Source organism: Bicyclus anynana, chromosome 14 (assembly GCF_947172395.1).
Source record: "Bicyclus anynana chromosome 14, ilBicAnyn1.1, whole genome shotgun sequence".
NCBI lineage: Eukaryota > Metazoa > Arthropoda > Insecta > Lepidoptera > Nymphalidae > Bicyclus > Bicyclus anynana.
This window is the reverse complement of record NC_069096.1, coordinates 1,373,375-1,397,154: the sequence shown is the minus strand read 5'-3', so window position 1 is coordinate 1,397,154 and position 23,780 is coordinate 1,373,375. Positions and strand designations below refer to the sequence as shown.

Sequence of the window (23,780 nt, the reverse complement as noted above, 5' to 3'; positions counted from 1 at the left end):
GGGGATCGAACCCAGGACCGGTCTTGTAAATCCACTGCGCAACGGAGACCGTCATTATCATTATAGTGATAGTAGGTACAAGAGAAGCACACGAATGTAGATGTAAATATTTAAGACAACCCGCATGGCGCATTATAGCAGACAGCAGTATGATAGGACTTTGCTTCATATCCCCACTATTATATAAAGATGAACTGGCACATTAGTGGGCCATTAAATTGGCTGATGATGATGATGATGATGATGATGGCAGTTAATGATGATCTTAGACCATAATGTTATATCATCTTGTCAATCACCTGGGGTTTAAAGGAAAAAAACTGTACGAATATTTTACTTTTATTTTTTACAACTTTACTGACGAAACTGGATATTAACAACTTCCATCCAAACTAAAACATACCATAAGCATACGAAAGAACATCAATTTATTTACAGGCTAAGCTCTCAGTGCAAATTCATCGAATTGCTTGTGCAATAGTGTTAGCTAAACATAAAAACAACAAACTTCTAAACAAAGACTCCGTAAGTCGTAAACCATTTGTAAAACCAATATTCACATATTCATTTAAATAAAAAAGTTAAGTCTTTTTTTTCAATTATTCAAAACCCAGAAATCTAGTTTTTAAGCCTTTCATAAACAAAAAAAAAACTCCGAAGTCATAATCCATTCGAAACCTGTCCGAATGATTTTGTAAAACAAGCAAAAAAGAGGCCTTCAGAATCAGCTGAAATACATTAAGTTTCACGACACTATGTCGGGAAGGTGTGGTAGCAACTTTGTATATAATAGACAATACTCAAAAAAACGTTAAAATAAATTATCTTTTAAAATATCATCATTATAAGCTAATTTAAGTTCTAACTCAAAATAAAAGTAAAATTCAAAAGACAGACGCGAAATACCTGCAATTTTACACCATGAAAATTTTGACGTGACAACGTCTTATAAATTGGTTTGCCGGGTGACACTTCAAGAAACTGCGTTACGCTCCGCTCACGTTATGCGCTCACAATGAGAGCGAGTGAGAGGCACGCGTCCCTTCCACTCGAGCACAGTTGGCCCGCCTAAGAGCGAGAGAGACAGAGCGAGAGAGAGAGAGAGAGTGAGAGAGATAGGCATACACACCGGTTCAAATTATGGATATTCACATTAAAACTATTTTACCACTCAAAGTCGTTGTCACGTAAAACTTTCGCCCGTATACCGACTTTACAGGCAACCAATTTTTTAAATGACATTAAAGTTAATTTTAGATGTTGTTTACCAATAATAAATAAATAGACTAAAAAAAAAATATTTTTAGTTTTAAAATATATTTTTACTAAATTGAGATCAACAGAACCAACTATGTTTGGTGTTACTGTTTTAATCGAGTAAACGTCGATTATTTAGTTTCTATATATTTGCTAAACAGTATATCAATTTACTGCCAACACTATCACGCAAACAATACTCACAGTTCAACAAAACTTAAATTAACACTATTTACAACAACAAAAAACCTGATAAATATTGCAGATAAAGATCTTTTTCACGACAGTTCTATATAGTCATTACACATAAAAACAATGAATCTGTCATTTCATGTTATTTTTAAATTACCATAAAATTATTTATGTAAGATCCAATTTTGTTGTAGGCATGTTGTAGGAGTATAAAATGCCATAACATTCACAACTAATGACATAATATCTGTAACATCTTTGTGACACTTAACTGTATTTAGAAATGTATGCTGACGTCAATCTCTAAAGGAATGTCTATTTTGAAGTAACAAAAAGCGACATTTATTTCATTAAAAAAAAAAGAAACAGGAGAACAATACTCGTTTTTGGCTATGTCTATGGTTTTCAAAAAAATAAACAAACAGCTACGAATAACGAAATAAATATCACACCTTCAATAAGTAACGACTAAATTTGTTGGAATTTTAAAGGATAATCATGTTATGATATTATTATTACTTATATAATCAATATATAAATAATAATTATCTTTACTAAATTGGTATGAACCTCTTTCAGAACCAAAAATAAATACATATTCCACTTTTAAATTGTGTCTTAATTGAAATAGAGGAAAATTAACATTTAGATCATGTAACTTTTTACAAAATTGTTTTATAGTGAATCAGAGAAATTTTGTCTGGGGTTGCCATTCTCTATTGTAATGAATACAATACTTATAGGCAAATAGAAGAAATTAGTTCCATTTTTTTCCACAAGATGGCAAAAAATTCTATTTTTCTGATCGGGCTGAACTGCCGTTTTTAATAAATTAACCTTAACAAGCTACCAATGTAAATGTTTTTATATCCCTTGGGAACATTTTTCCTGAAGGGTTAAGAGTAGGATCACCTACCCTATGTTCTAAATTCCTGACAAAGTTGTATGCAATATTTATGTTTGGTTGAGGAAAAAATTAAAATCGCTTTATTTGTATAAAACTACTCTGATAAGTATCTAGCCTCTGCCACTAATTGTTTCAATTAAGTTTTATCTTATAACTCACGACATGGCATCAGCATTAAAACAAATTCACATGAAATCAAGTTGTATAAGACAAAAAAAAAATAACGAACAGTATGGAAAATAATAAAAACAAAAAATAATTATCACACATCCCTTTTTTCAGTGTCAAACTCCAATGAAAACAAAAAAAAATCTTTCAAAATCAATAGAAAAAAATAATTAAATTATTAGCTAAGTATTCGAAAACATAAATTATTTTACAGTAAATAAATTAGTAGTTTTTACATTTTATAGGTTTTTATACATTTTTGTAATTCTCCTAGTGCTTTCCTTACAGCCTTATTTTGTTTTTAACCAACTTCCAAAAAGGAGGAGGTTCTACGTTCGGCTGTATATATGTTTCTTTTTAAACATGGATAAAACCTATTTAAAGTACACTTTACTTTGAAGAAATTTGTAGTTAAGTGAACTTTAAACAGAAGTGATATGGTCCACTTTACTTTGAAGATAATTCAGGTTTAAATATCAATTCATGTTAATGAATGGGGCATAGTGTATAGCTTGGCATCCTCATTCGTAACACTTCCGATGTTGCTCGCGGGCAGGGTGGCGTGTAGCGATGAATGAAAAACCCACGACTGATAGACGTCACTTCCCCGCACGCACAATTTCACACCCGCGCAGTATTTCCGCCCGTCGCCCGCATATCATGGGAGTGTTATCAACTATAGTCTCTGACTATAAGGTGTAGTAGGCCAGTTTTGTTTCATGAATATTGAATTTATCATTCACATCAAGTCAATCATTAATCAAACTAAACTGTTTAAAAATTGTTCAAATCTATCATCAAGGTTTTTTTTTATTTAATAGGTTCGGGTAATCTGTAATTTTTTTGAACATTTAGGTAGTAAATAACTAAATAAAACCCTGTATATCTATATTATATATGGAGTAGCAGTAAGCTTGAAATGAATGATAAATATCAATCTTCATCTTTAAATACAGATTGTATGACACTTGTGAAGTGCATTGTAACACATTTGTCATTTTTAATATAGAGCTGTATACAAAATCAATATTCTAAAAGTTTAGTTTTTTTTTTCAATTATTCACAGCCCAGAAATCTACTTTTTATGCCTTTCATAAAGAAAACAAAAAAGCTTTTCCATTGTAAATAACACATAGAAGAAAACTTATAAAATGGATATTGTTAGTCAACCATCTATGTACAAAAGAAAACTTAGTAGTTTTAGCTGTGGCAATACACTGTATCTTCAAAAACAGTGTTTTGTGGTAACTCTCATGAATGAGGTCCTCGCATATGGTTACATATACTGTCATTTAAATATTTTTATTAAGACTCAAAACCCCCTGACTCATAGACTTGCTGAGAAATGCAATTTCTCAAAAATGGATATTAATAAGATAAAGTCTTTTGTAGTACGGCAGCATTATTCATAGTATTGACTAATTTTGCATTTAAAGAAAAATTCATTTAGTGTGTAGTGAAATTAAGTATTTCAAAATGAAGGTTACAATAAAAACAATAGTTTTTTAAGATAAGCCCAAAGTGTCAATTATGCATCTTGATGTATGATTCAAAATATCAGCCATTACATTGTTTTTACAATCACTTATTTCAATAAAACAACATTGACAATGTCTTTTTTCATCAAGTGGCAGTGATTTTTTTTTTTCAAAATCATCAATGATTTTTATTAAAATAATCTTTGTAATCTTTGCTACTTGCTTAGCAAGACTATAAATAATGCCACCTTACGTAATACTATGGTAATTGTAATGTAATTTGGGGCCACTGTATCATAAATCTAGAAAAGTTGGACAACTCTCAGACCATACAAAAACTGTCCCTTGGTTGGTTGGGTCTATTGTCTGTACAAAGTATGACATATTTTGGTGGTAATTACCTAAGCTTAAGTTGTCGATTTTGGTTTACATTGGCTCAGTATACTGATTTATCTTCAAAACCAGTTTCAACGTTGCCACAACTCATTTATAAGTGCACATCCTAAGTGACAGATTGTACAGAAAAATATGTATAGAAATGACAATGCATCCACATACAAATCAATTAATACTTGTTGAGTATAGTTTCTATCACTTGGGACATGCACAATTATAATCAGATAAATAGAATAAATACAACACAATATATTATTATTCCTGTGTTATGTCTCTGTCACTTCTACAAATAAGTCTAGAAATTAAATTCTACAAGTCACTCAAAGAAGCAAATAGGAGTTGCAACGTCAGTATATAGTCCACTGGTGTGATCATTTCACTCCACTATATTCTTATTCACTTTACACTTCACTTCATCCACTGAGTCGGGTGTGTATACGCTAGCTGGGCCGGTGCGGTCGCGCCCGCCCTGCTGACCGCAACCTTCGACCAGCGGACGTGTCAACTCGGGCGACCCTCACTATAGGCTGGAGGAGTAACCCTTGTAGAACCCTATTTTTCCTGTTCGTCTTCTCTTCTGACTCCTCTCCATCAGACGATGACAGGGATGTGTTGTTCTCCTCTTTCTCACTCTCCACTTTTGAAGGGGACTTCTCATTGTCGTGTACAACAACTTTCAAGTCCAGTTGTAAGGGATGATCATCTGTTAACGAATCATCTCTGTCTACATCCATTGGTACTGTTTTTTCTGCAGTTTCATTTGAAGATTTCAATGTCTCGTCATCACCCTGAAAATATTGAAATAAGCTTTATTTAGAACTAAACATATTAACATAGAATAATGATAATCAATGATGGTGGGCTAAGATTATAGATAAGATTTTAAAAGGTACAAAATCAATTGGAACCATTAAAAAAAGGTCTGTGTGTGATTACAAAACAACTGCATTTTCTCAAGTCCTTTAACAATGTAATAAAACACAATCTTTTTTTAAAAAAAACAAATTTTTTTTAGAGAGCAGTGATAGCCCAGTGGATATGGCCTCTGCCTCCGATTCCGGAGGGTGTGGGTTCGAATCCTGTCCGGGGCATGCACCTCCAACTTTTCAGTTGTGTGCATTTTAAGAAATTAAATATCACGTGTCTCAATCGGTGAAGGAAAACATCGTGAGGAAACCTGCATACCAGAGAATTATCTTCATTCTCTGCGTGTGTGAAGTCTGCCAATCCGCATTGGGCCAGCGTGGTGGACTATTGGCCTAACCCCTCTCATTCTGAGAGGAGACTCGAGCTCAGCAGTGAGCCGAATATGGGTTGATGACGATTTTTTTTTAATTTGTGTCTTCTGTTTATTCATACTGAATAAACTCTGGATGGCTGAATTTAAATGGAAGTCTCATTCAAATATAGAGATTATAGAGCAACATAAAGGCTATATTTTATACCATAAAAATCCATGACTATCACAGGGTGTGGAATACTGAATTTAGTGTATGTATTGAATGTAGTATTGTTTTTATATTTGGTTTGGTGTTGTGACTTACTTGTGAAGTATCTTCAATTAAAGTGTCCTCGTCTTTCTCAGTTTCCGACAAAGTTGCTTCGCTCATAGTGTCCTGCGTTGTATCATCTTCAGGAGGTTCTGCAGACGACCGATCCAGACTATCAGCATTCTCCAACTCTGTACTGCTGACAATCAAGGAGTCCTTTTTGTTATGCCGTTTTTTGTTTGGCCACCCTGTTTTGTTCTTCTTGAACTTTCCTCGTCTACTTCGTCCCCGGTTCGCTGTTGACTGCTTGATTTCGTTCCGAATTATATCACAGTCTTCACACTCGGAAACTAAGCTCGACAAATCTGGAAGGTTCTTTGCTGCTATGACGGTAGTCTCCTCACCTATAAATTACAATAAATTAGAGTCAATCTTAGTTTATAACCACAGTAATACTGTGAATTGAGTTTGCTGAAATTTAAAATAGAGATAGATTTTATCCTGAATCCATGGTTCATGATTTTATTTTAATAATAGAAAGCTACATTATTTGTGAGTGTCATAGACTATATTTTATTACATATACATATTTTCACGGGAACGTAATCTACGCGGGTGAAACCGCGGGGCATCTGCTAGTATTCAATAAATAAATATGAAGCTTTCTTTCTTACCTACAAAACCTTCAGATACATCATAGTCTGTGGGTTCATCAAACACTTCAGACAGAAATTGTTGCAGTCTCTCCGAGGCTTCCTGCGTTTCAGACAAAACCGGTTCAATCTTCATACTCAGAGGAACATCACTCATGGTGTCTTCTGAAGCTGTTGACTTTGCATCATCAGCATTTTTCCGTCTCTGCAACAACCCTGCAGATCCGAGTATAGCCAGGGTTGATGCGTGTTCTCTAGGAGATTTCCTGGGGTGACTTTCAAGAGCTATCAGAGCAGCAGTTCTCTTCTTTATTCTCTGTTTTTTCATTCCTCTCGTACCATATGATCTAGAGGGGCCTGGTTTCTCCTCTCGTTTGACTAAGTCGCTCAAAGGACAACAGTTTGGTTTTAATGGTGGTAGTTGACCAATTTCATATGGCAGTTTAGCTGATCTAGAATATAGTTCTGTAAACAAGATGAGCATAGTTTTACAATTAAATTATTATGACAAGAATGTTGATATTTCAAATAAGAAAGCTAAGCAAATAAAAAATGTAATCTCAGTCATTTTTAAAACTTTAATTTGAGTACAATGTATATATAATGTTTATTTAAAATTACTGATTATGACATTGTGTTTTGATCATTAGATTTAAAAATTGACAAATTATTATTAAACAGAAATCAATAATTGTAAGTTTGGTTCTTCTGAGCCTTGATTCCTGATGAGGCCTAGCAATTTAAATGATATTTTCATTTTATTAGTTAATGTAAATCTGAAATGCTCAATATGAAGGGTACATGTTTCTTCTACACAGAATCATATTAGAATGTTCACATAAATCGCTGGGCAGAATGGATACCCACAAATTCTGCTAGCCCACAGGCTCAACTCTGGCAAACCTCATGCTTGTCCAAACTCCTCAATAACTTCTGCAGACTTATTTTTGAGCATAAAGCAATATGAAGTTGTCACTCACCAAAGTACTGTGGCACATTTTTGGTAACCAGTTTGTCTTGGTCCTGCCGCTTGAAGGTCTCAAACCACGGCTCGCTGTGCGGCACACACTCAAACGCAAACTCCAACTGCTCCACAGCCGGCGTGTACTTGAGTCTGCCGTCCTCCCACTTCATACACTTCTCCACAGGCTCCTCTCTAAGAATAAAATAAAAATATTTTTAGAAAACGAGCAACCTGCAAGGAGACAAGATCTTACTGCAAGGAACAGTAGTTCATATTTAATTCTGATAATTGTCATGGGTCAAATAAGGTGTCTTATAAAAGGGCTTCATTAACATTTATTTCGTACTAGCGGACGCCCGCAACTTCGTCCGCGTGGAATCCAGTTTCACAAATCCCGCGGGAACCGTGGATTTTTCCAGGAATTTTTTTTAAATCTATGTGTTAATCCAGAGTAAAATCTATTATCCAAATCGCTTCAGTAGCCGCAGTGTAAAAGAGGAACAAACATACTTACACACAAACTTTCGCCTTTATAATATTAGTATGATTAGTAGGATAGTAGGATTAATAGGAAGTAGGAAGTAGGACTAGTTCCATTCCCATAAGAATTATAAAATATAAGCGGGGATAAAATAGATATAATAGAGTGAGACGAAATTTACAAATATTATAAAGAAATATATAATTATAATAATTATAACTGTAGTTACTAACATTATAAAGAGGAAAGATTTGATTGTCTGTTTGTTTGAATTAAATACACTCTGAACAGGACCAATTAAAAAAATTCTTTCAACTTTCAACATTATCCCTGATCAACTTTTTTTTTGTTCTTTACAAGTTAGCCCTTGACTACAATCTCACCTCATGGTAAGTGATGATGCAACCTAACATGGTAGCAGGCTAACTTGTTAGGAGGATGAAAATACCCACCCCTTTCGGTTTCTACACAACATCATACCGGAACACATATATTATATCTCGATATACTCAAGGTAACGGGAACTACACGGGTGAAAGCTTGTGGCAGTAGCAGTATTAGTTACAAGTGTGCTAGTCACCTCAACGGGCTGACTTCAGCCTCCGGTAGAGCCTCCACTACAGGCGGCACAGGACTGGGGGGCAACGCTGAAGACTCCTGCACAGCTACAGCTTTCGGCGCAGGCTTCTTGCCGCGCCGGCCCGCGCCAGCGCCCCGTCTCTTCCGTCTTCTCTTGTCTTCGGGCCAACTGTCTTCTTCTGAAGACTCCTCCTACAATATTATAATGTCACAATGTGAAACTTTAACAACAGTTTTTTAAATTATATATAGATTAGGAGTGTGCTAATAGTAAAGCAATTTTGTAAATGTAACAGGGTATCTGTGATCATTACTTTAGGAGCTACAGGGATTTAAAGGGTCAGATTTGCGGCGCTGTCAAGGATTCCTGAAAAAACGCCTCATACAAAATGGTACGAATTAATGACGTCGTAGGTCATAATGATCGTTAGATTTGTATGGACGGTCAAACTAAATTACTAATATTTTTGTTATTTGTGTTCACATATTGAAAAATGTCACATTTAATGTAAGGAAACTAAAACTGTATGAATTTTCATCTAATTATGGTAAAAGATTTTTAATAGATTTTGAAATTTTATATAATTAATTTTGCAAATATCCAGTCAATCTTTGCTTTTTATTTAACATTGACCTTATATACCCGAATGTATCATCAATCAATATATTCAAACCTAGTCATCATCCCTATTCTCAACAGTAAAGAAGAACTCCATGGTAAAAAAGAATTTACTGAGAGGTTCTATCCAAAACAACTAACTTACATCCAACAAAAGCCCAGTGGGCTTTTGTTAAAATACTGATCACTAAAGGAAATAATGAAAAGCAAAGAAATAATTAGTGTGACCATTAAGAGGAGAACCTACAATACGTCTAACCTCCCATGTACCACATATGGAAGCGAAACTTGGTCCCTTACACAAAATCATAGAGAAAAACTAGCTAAGTGTCAGAGGTCAATGGAGAGAAGTATGGGTGTAAGACTAACTGACAGAATCACCTCAATTAAGATAAAACATAGGACAAAGCTACCGATATTTCGACGACTTGAAATGGCGTTGGACGGGTCACATGTTACGCTGCAAGACCAACAAATGGAGCAAGCAGGTAACACTCTGGTACCCACGAGATGGACGTCCAACAAGAAGGTGGGAAGACGTCATCCGTGTAACCCTGGGGCCGCGCTGGACCAGGAGGCCTATGTCAGGGGACACTATGAACAGCGGGACATAATATCAGATCAAACATAACACTCATATAACTGAAGGCTGTTTGAAATAAAAGGCTATTTATTTTAATAGCAAATAAATGGTACACTACCTTCAAGGCTAATGGTCTGGCTGATCTTTGTCTCTCAGGTGCTGGCGGCTGTGGGGTTGGCTTTCTCCGAGTATTCTTCACCACCTTTTCTTCTTCATCATCCTCATCGTCATCATCAGAAGTGGAGCTCGCGGAACTTGCGCGTTTGGGGAACATGAATTGTTCAGCTTCATCACTTAATACTGATAATTCTGAACGTCTCACTTTTCTAAATTTCACCACCAAAGGTTTAGTTCCATTCCTCAGAGGGGAGTCCTTCTTTTTAGGGGCAAAGCCCCCGCTGGACCTCAACTTGGTGCTCACTCCTACAACTTTGTAATACTGACGGTCTTCTGATGCTTGTGACTCGCTCGTGCGTTTGCTGCATCGTGTGTTATGTTTCTTCTCCTCATCCAGACCGTTCCTTCTAGGACTTGTGCCGTTTATGTCCGGCGATTGAGATTGTTTGGATCTGTAACAATAAAATTAAAATTGTTCTATAGCTAACAATGCTTTGCTACAATCATGCATAATTTTGGTACCATTGACCAAATTTGTAACATGTTCAGGCCACATAATAACCAGAAGAGAAGAAGAGATTAGGTACCTGTCCAGGTACCTGTCTAGATAATATATTTTATAATTGTGTGCTTGAGAGAAAGAAGATAATAAATAAATTAAGCTCTGATCATAGTGGTCAAATAATTACTATTTTAAATAATAAAACCAATAACAATCAATGGGTAAAGTATAGGCCAATAACTGAAGGTAAATTAGAGCGATTCAAAAACACAATTATTTCTAAAATTCCAAGTCTTGCATTTGAAAATAGTCATCCAGACTTGCTCTTTGGTTCACTTTTCAAGACAATAGACAGAGAGTTTAGTAAAATTTTTAACTTCAAACGCATTAATGCTAGCCAAAAATTAAAGTTTAGCGAATGGGCTACTGTAGGTATCTATAAAAGTAGAGATAAATTGTACGAGTTGTACGAAGAAAAACAATATACTCAAACGCGAACTTATTTAGATTATGTAAAAAGATACTCAAAAATTTTCAAACGTGTTTGTATTCTTGCGAAATCGTTACACATCAAACAGAAAATAATTGAGTCTGAGAACAAGATACAAACCACCTGGAATATAATTAATAGAGAATCAGGAAAAATCAAACCGCGTGATACGAGTTTTGAATTAATTGTCAATGACAAAAAGGTAAACACTGATAACGAGGTTGTTAATGCCTTTGATGATTTTTTCCAGAATGTTCCTATCTTGTTAACAGATTCACTGGATTCGTCTGCTACGGAAGCCCAGAGACTATTAAGAGGCAATGTTAAAGAGTGCAACGATCTTTTTGAATTTCACCATATCACTGTATCTGACATTAAAAAATCTTTCAATTTGTTAAAATTAAAAAGAACTGGAGATCTGTGGGGCATGTCAGTGAAAGTAATATCTAATATAATTGATGTCATTGCTCCCCACTTAGCCATTATTTTTAATGAATGTGTGGACTTAGGTATTTTTCCGAACCTAATGAAGCATGGCAAATTGATACCACTTTTTAAATCAGGAGACAAATCAGATCTTAATAATTATAGACCGATTATAATATTGCCAACACTTAGCAAGGTCTTTGAAAAAATCATATTAAATCAACTTTTATGTCATTTTAATTTAAATAACTTGTTTCATCCTGAACAGTATGGTTTTACAAAAGGTCGCAATACAACTGATGCAGGGGCTAAACTTTTAAAACATATTTATGAAGCATGGGAAAGTTCTAAGAATGCTATTGGTGTGTTCTGTGATCTGTCCAAGGCGTTCGATTGTGTTGACCATAACACTCTTTTACTCAAGTTAAGCCACTATGGCATCAAAAGTGTTGCGCTTGATCTCATTGCCTCTTATCTCAGTGATAGAACACAAAAGGTATGCATAAATGATATAAAGTCGCACGGTTCCACTACCAAAATGGGCGTCCCACAGGGTTCAATTCTGGGTCCTTTTTTATTCCTAGTGTACATAAACGATTTACCATTCCATGTCAGCGGCATATGTGAGATTGTACTGTTTGCTGATGACACATCCTTAATTTTTAAGACGGACAGAAATAAAGATAACTCTGACGACGTAAACCGTGCCATGTCGCATGTGTCGCATTGGTTCACTGCAAATAATCTACTTTTAAATGCCAAGAAAACTAAATGTATTGAGTTTTCATTGCCAAATGTAATAAAATTAGAAAAGTCTATAATGATCGATGGTGAAACACTAGAAATGGAGAGTTCCACAGTTTTCCTGGGAGTGACCTTGGATTGTAAACTTCAGTGGGGTGCTCATATAGAAAAACTGTCTGGTAAACTCAGCTCAGCGGCATTTGCAGTGAGAAAAATAAGACAGTTCACTGATGTTGATACAGCTAGGCTAGTTTATTTTGCGTACTTTCACAGCGTAATGTCTTACGGTATTTTATTGTGGGGCAAGGCTGCCGATATACAATCTATATTTGTACTTCAAAAAAGAGCAATTCGAGCAATATATCAATTAAAATCACGCGAGTCTCTTCGTCAAAAGTTTAAAGAAATAGGTATACTCACAGTAGCCTGTCAATATATATATAACAGTATAGTCTATGTAAGACAAAATATTAATTTGTACAAACGAAAAGGAGATTTAAACCCACGTCTTACTAGACACGGGCATAAGTTAGTTATTTCTGCATATCGTCTCCAAAGAGTAAAAAAATCTTTTGTAGGTTTGGGTGTACTCTTCTATAACAAGATCCCCAAGACTGTGATGGACCTGCCAATGCATAGCTTTAAGCAATGTGTTAAAAAACATTTACTTAGTCGAGGTTACTACAACATTGATGAGTTCCTTAAAGATAAAAGCGCTTGGAGGCCATTGGATCAGCTTCCACCTTCACACAGGAAATAAAACTATAAGAAATTGTAATTGTTATCAATTGTAAATTATAATACTGTATGACTTTTTAAAAGAGCAACTGTTGAGTTTCTTGCCGGTATCTTCTCAGCAGAACCTGCCTTCCGAACCGGTGGTAGAATCTTTACAAATAGTCAACTGACGTGTCAAAAGTGCTTGTAAACTGAGCCTACTTGAAATAAATGATTTTTGATTTGATTTGATTTGATTTTGAGAGTGACAGCTTCAAGTTCAATTGGTTTCTTTCTCAATCTCTTTCAATCAATTACAATTTTCAAAAATTCCATTGTTAATTTTGGTAATATGTACTTTAAAGGTGTTAGCTGTTATAACATTTATTTAATTTTAGGAAACAGTGTTTTGGATTTAATAATAATAATAATAATAATAATAATAATAATAATAATTTATTTACTCATCAGAAAGCAGGTTTACAAAGATTACTTTTGTTTTTGTATAAGTCATATAAAATAAAATAAATTAATCAATACTAATTTAACAAGGCAGTAAACAGGCTACAAAAATAATAGATCATGAATTTATATAGTTTATAAAAGTCAGTTTAAAAATTTACTTCTTATGAATAAGACAATAACTTTTATGTATGGGTGTCATATCAATTGATTACCTTTTGCTCTTTGGTTCTACGTCGCCATTGCACAGTTTCCTCAACGACCTCCTCTCCCCATTCACAGATGTTGACTTATCCAGGAATGTGGAGACATCAGCACCAGAGGTGATGAGCGAGTCCAGTGCCAGGAAGTTGGTGTGATCCCTGACGAAGGCCAGGTGTCGGGGGGACCGCCTGTGGAGTGCTGCATCTACATAGTCAGCATTACACATCTCACAGTAACCCCCTTTGGGTTCCTTGTCCTCTTTCTCTTTTATTCGGGGGCGACTCTTTCTTGTCATTCTAAAAGAGTTAATATTGATTAATATGTATATTTTTTATAAAAAGTATGTTCAAAATTTATAAAAAGTATGAATTGCAACATTTGTAATGGAAGATCAAATTTCTTCGTAATACCTGTTTTCATTTTGAACAGAATTAAGTTATTTTTTTATATTATTGTAATTTTAAAGTAATGCATCTAATTTTACAATTAAAAACCATTTTAAACTTAACCTACTTCTGGGAAATGTTGTTATTAGATGGAATTGCGTTAAGAAGGACTTCAGGTGACTCTTTCTTATCTCTCTTCTCTTTGGGTGGATCGGGTTCTAATGATATTTGGGGCCACTCATCAAACTCTTTGTAAACTGGTCTGCATAATCTGCAATGAAGTAAATAACATTTAGCGAACTTGAAACAGGTTTGTGAGAGTTTATTGTTACCCAGTTCAGATGAGAATAGGATTGAATTGTTTGTAAAATGAATTAAAATTCATTATTAAAGTATTATTATTGACAAAATCCATGATCAATTAAGTTTATTTTATAGGCTAACTGAATTGATTGAAAGTTCAAGGATGTTAACTACATATGTATCCTAGCGGACCCGGTCAGGCTTCCCTTTAACTTATGTGCACTTCTTCTCAGTCCCTACCCTACCCTACCCTACCCCTACGCTACTCCTACCCTACCTTGAAACCTGTGAAAAGTCCCATATAAAATTTCACCCCCTTTTTTAAAGGGATGGGTGGGCGCGGATTTAAAAAAAAATGATATATGGTTTTCTTTAGTCACAAAAAGTCTGCATACCAATTTTTAGCTTTCTACCTAGAATCTTACGGATTGCTCCACACAAACTTCTACCGCCCATTTTAGGAAAGTGGGGGATTAGAAAGAGACAAAAAGTAGCCTATGTCACTCTCTATCCTTTCAACTATCTCCTCTTAAAAAATCGCGTGGATCCATTTTGCCATAAAAGACAGACAGACACACACTCACATTTATAATATTAGTATGGATAATTGTTCTAAGCTTATTATTAATCAAACCTATTGTCAATAACTTAAGAATAAGTTAATTAAAATTATTATTAGGTGTAAAATCTGATGCAAATTTTTATCTGAAAGTGGCAGTTTTAAGTAAAAATTACTATTCAAACTTAACTTTAGTTTTACATTAAAGAAGTATATCATAAATACAGCATTTGGTAATTTATACCTAGCAGAAAAAATAAATATTTTTTGTAAAAATTATTAAAATTTTATAGATCCATCGTATTCTCATCGGAACTCACTAGTGTATTGCGTTTAGTAACTGGTCCATACTTGTCCAAAAATTCAATCTTGAGAAAATGTTTACTGAAGAGGTTGACATGCGCCTTACGCGGTGCCGTGAAGAACGTATCATACAGTTTATCCAATAGACTTATAGCCTGAAAGATCAATAAATACGCAATAAGAATATAATACATAAAAAATATTATATGTTAATTATACAAGAGGACATCCATTAACATCGCGAGATTTTGACCCACCGCAAGATTTTGTAAGATTTTACTCAATCTCCTCTCACATCCCTGAGATTTATTAAAAAGTTATCAATGCTCTTCTCTTACAGTGTAACTATTTGTTTATGTATATTTTATACAGGGTGCTCGTGAGTATTTAAAATAACTCTATACTGAACACATACGCGAGAAGTAGAATATAAACCTTAGTTTAGGGTATAAATCACCCTCTACCCTCATTTCTTATTTGTTTGTAATAAACAGTACTCCTCGAGTATGGCTTTAGTATAGGTTTATATTCTTTAACAAAAATTAATTCAAAAATTAATCAAGGAACATGTGTTCCTAAAATAAATAGTTTTGGAGTAAACAATATTTCTCATGTAAATAGCTCTTAAAATGTGTCCCTTACACGCATCCTTTTAATAATAACGTAGCCAAAAATTGATTTAATGCAAATAGGCGTATATAGATATTTTTTATAGATAGTCGATATTATTTGAATTACTTTGTGTAATAAAAAGTTTTTTTTTAGTTAATTAAATATAAGTTATGCAGTTTAGTTCCCATATGTGGTCTTGTCAACACCTTGAAGTTATGGGAATTACTCCCCAGCACCCTGTATAGTGACCTAAGGCAATGCACATTTTATGGTGTTATTGAGAGTTGTTGTTAAATTTGTATAATGAAGTGAAGAAATTGTTGTATGAATAACAATGTAAACTAAATTTAAGTAATTTTGATGTTTTATGATTTATATTAGTATTTGTATGATTAAATGGAGTAAACCCCCTATTCCCTGAAAAACTAACTAATTAATGGACATTCTCCCAAGAAGAAAATGTTATAACTATAGAGTTTAGAGTACTTAAGAAAGCTTTGCTTTAAGTACATGCTCAACATTGTATCAATGACAAACTCGTTTGACGAATTTGTGTAAAAATTAACTTTTAAAATATTTGTATGCAAAATTAAAAAAATGCTCAGTTTATTGAAGATTACTGTTTTAAAATACATTTTTAATATTTGTAAGATATTATTTCATAAATAATATCAAAATTGCACAAGTAGATTTTTCTGTTGAGCATGTATTGGAGAACAAACAATATATATATCTATTGCTCATGCAGGTAGAAAATACAATGTAAAGCAAGGTGTACATATAAATACATATGTACTGAAAATAATTAAAACAACTTATTCATAGAAGACAGGCATAATTTTTCAGAGTTCCTTATGAAATGTTGCCTTTAAAAAAATCAATTACGCATTACATTTAACATATATGATTAGTTTAATCAATAGATATATTTCCTACTACTGTGATATATGGTATAAATATTATAAAAGAGTTGAGTTATAAAAGACCTGAAGAGTTTGTAGGTTTGTGTTTGTTTGCTTGAACCTTGAACCCTTGTTTAATCTCAGAAACTACTGGTCTGATTCGAAAAATTCTTTCAGCGTTAGATAGCCCATTTATTGAGGAAGACTATAGGCTATATATTATTGCTGTATTCCTACGGGAATGGAAACCACGCGGGTGAAACGATCTCGCGGCCTCAGCTAGTATAGTATAAAGTTGATCATTCTACCAGTGCTGATTCTACTTACCTTTTTTAAATCAAAAGTATTGAGTGGTAATGAAATAATTAAACAGCTCAACTCCCTTGTTTAGTTCATACTCCCATAATCCATTGCTTGTAGAAACCTATATCCTATATCATATTATCTATTATTATACTCTTTGTGTTGTGTTGAGATGTTTAATCCCTGCCAATTTTTATGCACACAATATTTAAAACATATGGAAAATATTTTTTTAAACATAAACACTAAAAGTAAACAAAATAGTTTACAGGAATTTTCAAAAAGTCAAGTATGTGCGTGTGTAACTTTTCCACCAGTTTTATTACTGAGAAGACCTTGCGAGAACCTCAGCTGTTGTTGATAAATCACAAGAGTCGAGCCATTCATCCATTACACAGTTACACTAACCTTCTGAACGGTGAGCTGCACGTAGGGGTGCCTGTGCGCGGGCTGCGGCTGCGGTAGAGGTTGCGGCTGGCCAAGCCGCTGCAGCATGGCATCGGCGCGCGCGCGGCCCTCACGCCGCGCACATCGCGCGACCGCTGCGGGCGCCGCGCCGCACACCACGTGCGTCACTCGTGACGTCAGGAACACTTCCTCGCGCTGGAAACAAGCTCTCGTTTAGAAGCATGCTACTATTATAATATACTAGCTGACGCCGCGCGGTTTCACCCGCGTGGTTCCCGTTCCCGTAGGAATACAGGGACAATATAGCCTATAGCCTTCCTCGATAAATGGGCTATCTAACACTGAAAGAATTTTTCAAATCAGACCAGTAGTTCCAGAGATTAGCGCGTTCAATGAAACAAACAAACAAACAAATTCTTCAGCTTTATAATATTAGTATAGATTATACTATGTATATATTATAATATACATATTTATAATATAAACAGGGTGTTCGGGAGTATTTCCCATAACTCTTATATTATAACCTAGCTAAGCATATTCATTGATAAATGTTATGAAGTAGCTTACTAGTGAAGTGGGGAGTGCCAGTTGCAAAATGTCGTCAATATACCACCACAATTACGTATTACCACTACGATTACGTGATTAGGAGAACAACACAAGCAGAGAACGGGGAGTGTTGATCAATCATCAAGGAATTCCTTAACCCTAGATTCTATAGTCACAAGTTCAGGACTCTGCTCGGAGTTCTTCTCTCTACTATGCGACGGACCCGGCACCCGCACGGTGAATCCATGGAATGCTAAGATATTCGTCTCTCTCTTTAAAATGCAAGGATATGCGTGTGTTACATGAATAGTTGGAATTATTTCAATTACTTTGTATGGAAACATAAAAGTTTTTTTTGTAAAAAAAAATTTAGGCTCCTATAAGTGGATTTGAATTTAGAGATTCAAATAATGTAATGTGTGGTATTGCTTGATTATTAAATAAATAAATAAATATAAATAATGTAATTGAAGAAAAGTTTCTCTTTTACTTTTTAACATTCTGTTGATCAATTCTTTGATTAAAAATATTAATTCAAAATAAAAATAATGTTCATATTTATCATACCAAATAATATGCAAAACAAAACTTTCAAAATGTATGCAAACTTAAGTCACTATTAGAAACGCCACCAACTTTTATACAACACTAACGGACGCCCGCGACTTCGTCCGCGTGAAACTCGATGTAAAATTTTAACTACCTCTACCTTACCCTATGTTAATATTTTTCCTGAAATTTCTTTACTATAAATCTCACGGAGCCCGAGACCTTTCCAACAAATGCAAAACTGTGGAAATCAGTTTCTGTGTTCTGGAGTTAGAGCGTCAGGAAGGAAAACCCAACTTATTTTTATATCGTAGATAATTCTGTGCTTATTTTCACTGCCATATTTTTTTTATGTTGTGCAGGCCTGTGTTTAACTACAATAATTCCCGATGGAAACCAATGATGAGGTCTAAGATGACGCTTGCCTAGAAGATGCCCATGCCTTGAAGGTGTTCAAAATGTATGTGTCAAGAAACACAGATGGAACATCCACATCTTAGCAATTCTTATTAGAAACATTGAGGCTAAGCGATATGATCAAAAATAAATATATAGTAACATCATGTATGCAATCCTTATGACGTCTCTGAAATAAGGTACAGATTACAGATGATCCTACATGCAGGTTATCCAAAAAACAAGATGCGTGAGACAACTTTAGGTGGATGCCTGCCCGTCCCCTGCTGCACCCTACATACCAGGGATATCCAAAATCTTGTATTGCACAGTTTAATGCACAATATACAGGAACATAAAAAGGATCACATCCAACTAATTATCTTTATGTATGTGACTTGTACCAACATTTGTTGTGAAGAGAGAAAAAATATTGTCAAAATTAAAAATATTCTCTTTTGTTGAGATTTACATCTTATCTGTGTATCATATATGATAACTTAGCTTTTCGGGTGTATTCCCCAGTGGCAACATTGTTTTCTATTATAATACAACTTGTTGTTTTCTATTATAATAGGTCTAAATAATGTGCTTCCTTTAAGCGTGCTCTGATATGTCCTGTGAATCAGTTTTAAAGACAGAAGCCAGAGTCATCCAAATGATGACTCATTAGTTGTGTTTTACACTTTTGCGAGACGCTGTCAATCTCTTCATTGCCAGTGCTTTAGTTGCTCATGAATTATGAACCACGGAACACCACAGTCCTTCTCAAGATTAAGTTTTGGGTCCTTTGCAGGAAGGCTATGTTAGAGTAGCTGGAACTCTGCCACAATGCCATACTTTCAGACTGGATTCATATGAAAACTTCTTTTAAAGATTGGAAATAAGCACAGAAGTACCATAGGACATAAAAATAATTGATAGTACATAAAGTTCCTTTGTCAACCAAGTAAATTATACACTATGAAGTTTGTTTATTGTCTCTAATCGAAGTATTAAAATACAAACCATAGTTTCTTTTGTAGCATATTAATTATTCATCATTGATTTACACAATAATTGTGTTGTATACTTATTCAGTAATCTTCAACAATAAACATTCAGTATTGCCAGTTTGAAAATGAAAAAGACTATTGAGTAGAGACATTACATACTAATTAATTTTCAGTGGCAACTTTAATTTCATATGTCATCAAAGAATTGATCAGCAATCAAGAGCAATGTGAAAGTCAGCAATAAATACACTTCTTGTGACCTAAAATAGTTTGTGTTTTGCAATATGTGATTAGTAAGGAGTAAATAAGCTGACACAAGTTCATGACATATTTTGGTGCCAACAATGTGTTGCAGTACAATCGCCTTACGAACATTGCGTATGTACTTTGTACGTGGACGTATATCGCCGTCGCGGTACAATTGAAGTCGCATACTCATCGAGTTTTCCTTGAAATAATGTCCGCGGCAGTCCGAGCTAACGCCATACGACGAATCCCGCCAATCGTCCCGCGCAAAAAAATAACACGTACACACACGGCAATCTCATCCCTAATAGCATCATCTTAAGAATGACATCTCCTTGGCGTCTTTAAAATAATATCAACTGTCAAAAATTAACCATACACACGCGTAAGCCAAATAAAACTACATTTCAAACTACTTTTAAATGGATGTAGTGCACCGCAGCGTGATCCGGCAAGCCGCGCGGCCTCGGCACGATGCAGTTTGCGCTGCGGCCGCGGCTCTAACGCGAGCATACAAAAGATGACCTAAAATCGAACGTAAGCTACGCGGGTAACTGGACACTCCGACAACTAAGTTTTACACTGTTTTCTGAACAATTCTGACTCGAATGATGCACGAGTCCCCAAGTGTAGGTAGCGGGCAACGTATATACTTACACAAAAGCCGTCCGCGAGGCCCCCGCGCGCCGCTTATCACAAAAATAAGTAACTATATACCAGCCACAGAGACGGGCTCTTCTTCGTCACTACTACAATTCCCTTGAATCACAATACACACTGAAAATTCCTATTATGCTTATTGTACACAATGTTTGTGGATAGTTTGAGCAACGATTGCGATACTTTTTCAAGTATTTTGTACACATTTGCTAAATAAAATCGACAAGTAACAACAAACACAAATCTGACACACAAGATGGAGATATTTTGCTCTAGTTTGTGTTTCGCTCGCTAGGGGCGTTGTGATCGCGTGAAAGGGAGACAGGCGCTAGTGCAGACTACGTTCCGTTTTGTGTTTTAAAATCACACAAATCAAATTAAAAAAATGTGAATTAAATTATAAAATTGTATAATAATATTAACTTGTAAATTAAAAAAAAATGTGATTTTAGTAATACACATGTCATAAAAGCCATTGCCTGAGAAGACAATAAAAAAGTAAGGACAAAGATCACAGGACCAAATTGCAATAGCGTTAGATTTCTTCAACGGAACGTCTATAATACGACTAAATTAAAACGCTTCCGGAAATAAGCCTTCACGAGTATTCTATATGTGTTCTGAATTTATCTCTGTTACAGTAATATACATAACCACAAAACTTCATTGAAACGTCTTAAAATCTAGGATCTAAAAGTTTTGGCGGCAAAAACATGCTTTTACTCACCAGACCCATGTCCTGTAGCCGTCGAGATATTGATCTAGATAGTATCGGTTCTTGAATATCCAAGTAAAAACAAAAATTTCTTCGGACTGAAAAAAATAATCAATGGTTAAGATCATCACGATCACGCAAAAATAAGACATTGTGTATTTATAAACATGACGTACTTTTGTTATACTTTTCTTGCAACTGCACATTAGATACCATCATGTTAAAAATATAGGGGTTTTTGCACAAATAACAACGTACTACATTTATCAATTTCCATCGATTTGTATTGGTAATCCGTATCACTGACTAAAATATTGCCACGGTTACTTTTATTACTACAGTGCGCATATAATTACACAATCACAGTCATGAAAAATCACAAAACTACTTAAATTTTTAATTAAATAATACATTTTTGAGTTTTGAGTTTGACCCTTGGAAGATAAATGTCACTGACAGCTGAGACCAATAGACAACGAAACACGTTTATCGATGATCTATCATCTATGGTAAAAATCGATGTGGCATTGGCAATCGATAGGTAAAAGGTAAAGTACTACATATACTCGTACATGTACATTAAGCTTATACTAAACTCATCATTCGAATATTTCGAACGTTAAATCTAATTATCGGACACCCAGGACTTTCTGCGAGAAAATAGGTGTAAACTATCACTGTACGTGAATGTATAAAAAAAGATAAAATGGGTAGATATATCCAATCAATATGAGGTCGGAGTATACAAAATATACATTGAATGCTGAAATACAGAAAAGCAGACTAAAATTAAATTTAAAAATCCAAATATCAGAAATACAGAAACAACATTATAAATAAAATATGGACCTAAAATTATTATCTATTTTAACTATTATTTTAACTTTACTTTACGTTCGGAATCTGGTGCACGCTTATCCAGTTTTTAACCGACTACCAAAAAGGAGGAGGTTTTACGTTCGGCTGTATGTATGTTTTTTAGAAGATATGTTGTCAGGGGATATCTGAGCGACGACTTTATATTATAAGCTGGTTCACTGACTTATGGACGGATTAGTAAGTTATCCAAAAGATAGATAGATTATGTCATCGCGGACTTTTTGGTACTCAAATATATAAAAAAATATTGTACTTATTGGAGAATGTTACTATGTATGTAAAATCACTTGAAACTTTGTTATTGGTCCTTTTAAATATACTTCACTATTTTTTTCGATTCACTAGTTTTTCTTTTATTTAAAAATAAATAGTTATGATTTTACATGCATTTAAAGTTCGCATAAATATCGATTCCCGCTAACGGTCGCGATATTGTACGTGACGTTATTGTCTGACATTTGCACAGCCGGTGTAAAAAATTAAAAATTATCAATGAAAATTGCAAGAGCCTTTAGACCTCTTTAATCCGGCCCTGTCGCAAAATTGATTTGTAACAGACGCCTACCAACTATAACCACCTTCCTGCCAAATTTCAATTATTTTGGATAAAAAATTAAGGACTTTTATACAAACTTGCGAGAGCCTCTAGACCTCTTTAATCCGGCCCTATCACAAAATCCGTTCCCTGCCAAACAGTGCCGCAAATCTGACCCTTTAAATCCCTATAGTTCCGAAATTAATGATCGTAGATACCCTGTTACTTTTACAAAATTGCTTTACTATTAGCATACTTTTAATTTATATACAATTTAATAAACTGTCATCATCCCTATTTTAATTTATATCATAATAAATTGATATCTATACATGCAGTTTGGCTAATAAAAGTCTGAATAAATGACTGAAATCGCCCATCTTTAAAAAATCATATAAACAAATTGAAATATCATGCGTTTTTACAATTTGTTTAAATTGTTTTTTTTTTGTTTGAGAATTCATAACTACCTATACTATAATTAGTATTAAACTCAGCTACTCCAATAATTGCAGTATAATTTTGAAATTTATTCCGTTTTTATTTTAATTTGGCGGGCGATTTCTGTCACTACTTTCATTAGCCAAACTTTATATGAGATGGTAATATACGAGTATACTGTATAATATTGTTTGTTGTACTTAAATTATACAGTCGATAAAATAAACTACTTAAGCAGGTACCTATAGCTATCTGAAAATAATATAAAATATTCTACTTCATTCCTCTTTACGATTCCAGTAGGCACTGTGTCTGTGTACTGAGTGATAGCCAGTGGTATATAAGCGCTAACGGACCGTACATGCTATCTATGTAACAGCAATACCTACATGTTTTATCGATTACTCATGCTCGCAGTATACCTACGTATATGTACCTACCTATTGACCGTCAGGCGTCAGATAGAAACCTATACTTCCCTATTCATATATTTGACCGGGTTGTACACGATTCGTATATCTACATTGTTGCTAGAGCTACCTATTTATATTTGGGCACATTTGGGTCACTGAAATTTTCCAATCCGAAACGATTGGTAACTAATACT

The 23,780-nt window shown here is 34.4% G+C and overlaps 1 protein-coding gene across 4 annotated transcripts; it reads right to left on the bottom strand.

Annotated features, from left to right (window-relative positions):
- Positions 1-323: 323 nt before the first annotated feature.
- On the bottom strand, positions 324-21,782 carry LOC112057906 (nucleolar protein dao-5). 4 transcript variants are annotated; one of them, XM_024098514.2, is made up of 12 exons: positions 21,495-21,782; positions 21,331-21,416; positions 17,206-17,400; positions 15,029-15,135; positions 13,943-14,086; positions 13,441-13,725; positions 9,886-10,336; positions 8,567-8,757; positions 7,522-7,697; positions 6,563-7,006; positions 5,943-6,292; positions 324-5,186 (listed from the first exon to the last, which is right to left on the bottom strand). In XM_024098514.2, the coding sequence occupies exons 1-12, from the start codon at positions 21,535-21,537 to the stop codon at positions 4,839-4,841; spliced, it is 2,820 nt and encodes a 939-aa protein (XP_023954282.2). In that variant the 5' UTR covers positions 21,538-21,782; the 3' UTR covers positions 324-4,838. The 4 variants fall into 4 exon arrangements, with proteins under 4 accessions (XP_023954282.2, XP_023954283.2, XP_052741637.1 ...); XM_024098515.2 differs by lacking the exons at positions 21,331-21,416; positions 21,495-21,782 and adding an exon at positions 20,601-20,900; XM_052885677.1 differs by lacking the exons at positions 15,029-15,135; positions 21,495-21,782.
- Positions 21,783-23,780: the final 1,998 nt, after the last annotated feature.